We start from the raw sequence: 4,735 nt of genomic DNA, 5'->3' as shown, positions 1-4,735 counted from the left end.
GACCAACATTAGTAATACATCACTTAGACAGTCAAGTTCACTTTGTTTGCGTAGCCGGGGATCAAATGCAAATAATTGGTATAAGGTTGCTATGATACACCCATGCAGTTTATATACTTGCATATACTGCGATATAGATAATTCTCAAAATTTCATATCTTTATCTTTTTGGAGCGACAGTATACCACACGCAAGGAACACTCTGCAAAATACTAGTAATGTAAAAGCTCGAAAGATAAGGAATATTCAAGATTCGCTTGCATTATCGATGAAGAGGGAACTGATATGGAGAATATAAGGAGAATTTGATAGCAATCAAGAAACCCACGGCTCACATCCTTTTCGAGGAGTCCTTTGTTTCATTGTCCATTGCCTCGGGTAAAAGATGTTTGCCCCACCGAAGAAAGGAACGAGAAAGCAGATCACCAAAAAGAAACAAATTCTTCAAGGTAAGTAGTTGTATTTAAAAAAGAAATTCATTGGTTAAGAAATTCAAACACGATTTGTTGCTGATTTGAAACAGGTCGTAATCTCATTTTCCGTGGCAAAATAAATAAATGAATGAATGAATAAATAAATAAACAAATTAATAAATCGAGAAACAAAACACCGTGAAGAGATCAAAAAAGCAAATATCTGAAAAAATATTTCTTCAAGGAGTTTATTAGTATTTTTTTTCAATTAATCATGTAATCTTTCAAAGAGATTGACAGTATGAAATGCCTTCAATACAATTCAATTCTTTGTCATTCATTTACCAATACAAAAGCTTTTAAATAAGAAATGTAAAAAGAAAATAGGATAATAATGTCGAGATTTTCATTAAATTGAATAAACATAAAAAAATGATCGTAATTATGGTTTATTAGTTTGTTACTTTAGTGAAAGATTCGAGTTATCTGGATTCGTTGTAAACAGATGCATATAAGAGGAAGAAAAACAAGAAGGAGAAGAAGAAAGAACTGCCTAGTAGGTCTATGGGCGTGTTACCAAGAGAAGTGTAGTTCATGGGGGCAAGAATGTGCTGTATTTGCGTTCAATATTTAAGAGAATCCCTATGTCTATACACCTCAATCGCGGATAATTCATCACTCTCGTCGATGTATTTTCTTATTTGTTTTGAATAATATTTAATTTTCTTCCTCTTCCAAATCAATAAATTTACAATCACAATTCAATGTAATTGAGTTGTGAATCTAAAATTGCGCCATCTACAGGAAGATACCGATTAACATGATTAATACCATACGTACATAATTTTAAGTTTAAAATGAAAATCCATATGATAAATATTATCAATCATTGCTATAATTATAATCTTATATAGTTTTTTTTTTCAAGGTGACTGAAATAAGGAGTTAAGATGTTAAGATGAATTTTCTTCTTTTCATTCTTACCGTGAATTTTGGAGCTGTTGGAAGATTTAAAGAGAGAAACTGTGCTAACTTTATTCATCCTGATTGTTATTTTATGTATTGAATTTTCAGGTTATATTTAGTGCAATGATAAGTCGATCTTCAGCTTAACAGAAAAAGTTATATTTCAATGATTTTGCAGGGAACTCACATAAACATTCTGTGCTTTTCAGTGGGACCTGTTTTATTTTTTTTTGTTTTATACTTTGCTCTAGTATTGAACATTTTCTAGAAGTTGGAATGAAAATGAATCAATCGATCGGTGAAATTCTCCAAATGCACTGATATTGACGATCCTTCCTCCGATTTTTTAAAACAATCATTGAAAGCTCACCATTTATTCCCAAACCATACTTTGTAAATAACATTGAATTGAACATAAAAATACGGAGCCTTTAAAGTGCCATCGACTTGACGACTTGGCGAGATACTTTATCTTGCCAAGTTGACTTATAAAACATTATATTTCGACATGGCACGATATGAAGTGTCCAAGGCCCGGCGAGAGTCCAAATATCTCGCCAAGTTTACATTTAAGTATTTATAAGTCGACTTGGCAAGATAAAATATCTCGCCATGTTGACAAGTAACTTTTCATAAGTCAACTTATGTTTATATAATGTTGTCAATTTTTATGTTGAATTCTAATGTATATCATGCTGTTTTATTTTGTTCAATGTACAGTGACGATGTAAATGAGAACATACAAATAAAAAAAAAACCCAGACATGCAAACCATCTTTGATTCCCTTACCTGTAGGTACGGAGAGGAAATCGGATGTACGGGCCCTTGTCAAAGATTTCAACGATTCATATCGGCAGCTCGATGATTACGTCACAAAGGAAAATGAAGAAAAGAGACAGTGGAATAAAAACTCTCCAGATAAGTCCATATCCAAGGCGAGCAATACACACATTTCTGATACATATCCACAAGAAGCAACCAAGACCATTTCCAACCCATCGAATTCAAAATCCAATGTTGTGGGTAGCTCGTCGAAACCAGGCCCACGCAAACTCGAGAATATTTATGGAGAGGGCAAGGCGGAAAGCAAGGAAGGGGAATCGTCAACCTCAGACGTCCAGCGTCTCTTGGATGCTTACCCCAAGAGATTTCAAGAACTTCGACAGCTGATGGAGGAAATGAAGGATAGGCATGCCAAGTCAATCAATCGATTGAGACACAAGTTGAAGAAGGACGCCCTCAAGCAACAAGAAGAGACGAAGGAAGTCGCGAAACGTGAAGCGCAAGAAGAAACGGATAGACTCCGACATCTCTTAAAAGTGCAGAAAACGAAATCACAGCGGGCCTTGGAAAATATGAAATCTGAAAAGCAAAAGTAAGTTTCTCTCATCATGACAACTGTACAGGGGAGGGATATGAACATTTAGATTCACAGTAGGAATCCCAAACGCTTGATATTCACCATTTTAATTACCCCCAATGGCAAAATACTTTTACCATATGTATTTGAAAAGGATGCTGCTGAGGTAATCTATAACAAAATAAAATCTAGAATTGGGACTAATATTGACAGTGTGGCAACTCATTTCATGTTATTAATGATTATTTAATTCTAATCTGAATTTACTAATTTACTTGATCCAAAAACTGATTTGTTGTTTTCTATCAAACTGCTCATTATCTCTTTGTGTGTCTTTCTCTATTTTTACATCTGCACATTAGACTTGTCACCAGCCAAGCAAAAAGCAACAAGACACTGCGACAGACGGAAAATAAACTAGCCGACATGCAGAAAGGTTTGTTCACCGTCAAGAAACAATTTGCAAAGATTCAACGCGAAAAAGTGATTAGTGATAAAGATAGAGCCGAGCAGCGATCAAAGGCCGTTAAAGAAAAGAAACGAGCAGATCGACTCCAGAAAGATTTCAAATCCCTCGAAGCAGGTATCCAAACGGTGAGACTTCTAAACAGACAAAACGAAAATGTGACTCAACACGACTACGATGTACTGCAATGGAAGTTCCGTTCAATAGTGAAACTTGTCAGGGAAGTGGACTCTATCACCACCCCACCAGACCTGGGAAGGATGCCTTCTTTGGAGAAGACCATGGAAGCAGGAGCTGACAGAGGATTGAGAGTTCGTCTCCCAGCAATTGGCTATCCGCGTCGTCCTCTCATGAAAGGCGAACAACGAGCGTTGCAAGGTCGACAGCGAATGAGACAAATAATATACCCACAGAAGAAAGTCGTGCATCAAATTCCAAGAAGAAATGACCAACATGCCATCGAGGGTAATCCCAAGGAAGAGACATTGGCTTTACCAATGCCAGAAGAGAAACCTGGTGACTTCCCTGACGATTCTCCAACGACAGATTCAACAGGCATCGGTCATTCACCTACCAGATCATCATGGAGGTCACATCGGGATGAAGATAGAAGGGAAGATCACTCATCCGACTCTTCGTCTGATACTATCAGGGAAAACCAGAATTCAAGAAATCAAAGTGGAATATTGACCTTACCACCTCCGGACGGGACTCCTAGTGTTGTCAGAGAGTTCACTCAATCCAGTAGAGAATCTCGCTCAGATTCTTGTAGAACCTTGTCTCGGGAATCAGCAAAGGGCGATGGAAGTACTGAAGCAAAGGCTATTAAAAACCAAACTGAGAAGTCTGACACATCTGATGATAATACTGAACAGACAATGAAAAGCGGGATAAAAGATGAAGAAGAAGTCATAGGCGACAGAGAGGAAGACCTAAGTGTGTTCTTAACATAACTTTTTAATCAGCACAAGTACACTATAGTTTTGTGAAGATTTATAGGTAGCGCCGTGATATGCCGGTTCTTACTCTGACGTCTTGTAATCAGAGGGTATAGTGTTCGAATCCCACATTGGCCTAGCGCCCTTTGGCAAGGCGTCAATCCACACTTTGCCACTCTCAACATGTGGTATTGTCCATGCTCTCACCCAGGTGCTATTTGGGTCCGCGTAGGAAACACCGTCATTGTGGTTGGTTTAGCAAGTGTGCGCCTAATAGGCTGCTTAAAAAACCCCAAGGAATCCCGTGATAGGATAATAATAATTGTGAAGCGCTTTGAGCAGTCGCAGATTGGTATAAAAGCAATTATTATCATTATTATCACAGCTGTACTATAAGTTTACTCTCTTTGAAAAAAACGGTGCTCATTAGGGCTTATGCCGAAAGGGTGGGTGCTGTCGCGTTAGGGGGTGTTGACACTTACGCGAAGATTCGTCCAAAGCCCCCCGGTTTGGCCGAAAGGGTATGTTGGGAGCGTTAGGGCGCGTCAGTGTCGACAACGCCCCCAAATGGCACAACCGGGGGGGGGGGCT

General features: G+C 38.2%; 1 protein-coding gene across 1 annotated transcript; it reads left to right on the top strand.

The window, feature by feature from the left end:
• The first annotated feature begins 253 nt into the window (after positions 1-253).
• LOC121427865 (fibrinogen- and Ig-binding protein-like) lies at positions 254-4,315 on the top strand. Its single transcript, XM_041624438.1, has 3 exons — positions 254-449; positions 2,176-2,755; positions 3,103-4,315. The coding sequence occupies exons 1-3, from the start codon at positions 386-388 to the stop codon at positions 4,157-4,159; spliced, it is 1,701 nt and encodes a 566-aa protein (XP_041480372.1). The 5' UTR covers positions 254-385; the 3' UTR covers positions 4,160-4,315.
• Positions 4,316-4,735: the final 420 nt, after the last annotated feature.

This window comes from Lytechinus variegatus, chromosome 14 (genome assembly GCF_018143015.1).
Source record: "Lytechinus variegatus isolate NC3 chromosome 14, Lvar_3.0, whole genome shotgun sequence".
NCBI classification, from domain to species: Eukaryota; Metazoa; Echinodermata; class Echinoidea; order Temnopleuroida; family Toxopneustidae; genus Lytechinus; species Lytechinus variegatus.
This window is presented reverse-complemented; position numbering and strand designations above follow the sequence as displayed.

Coding starts and splice junctions, on each gene's coding strand:
- LOC121427865 (XM_041624438.1), top strand. CDS start 386: ATGTTTGCCCCACCGAAGAAAGGAACGAGAAAGCAGATCACCAAAAAG. Junction 450..2,175: donor AAAGAAACAAATTCTTCAAG/GTAAGTAGTTGT, acceptor CCTTACCTGTAG/GTACGGAGAGGAAATCGGAT. Junction 2,756..3,102: donor ATGAAATCTGAAAAGCAAAA/GTAAGTTTCTCT, acceptor TCTGCACATTAG/ACTTGTCACCAGCCAAGCAA.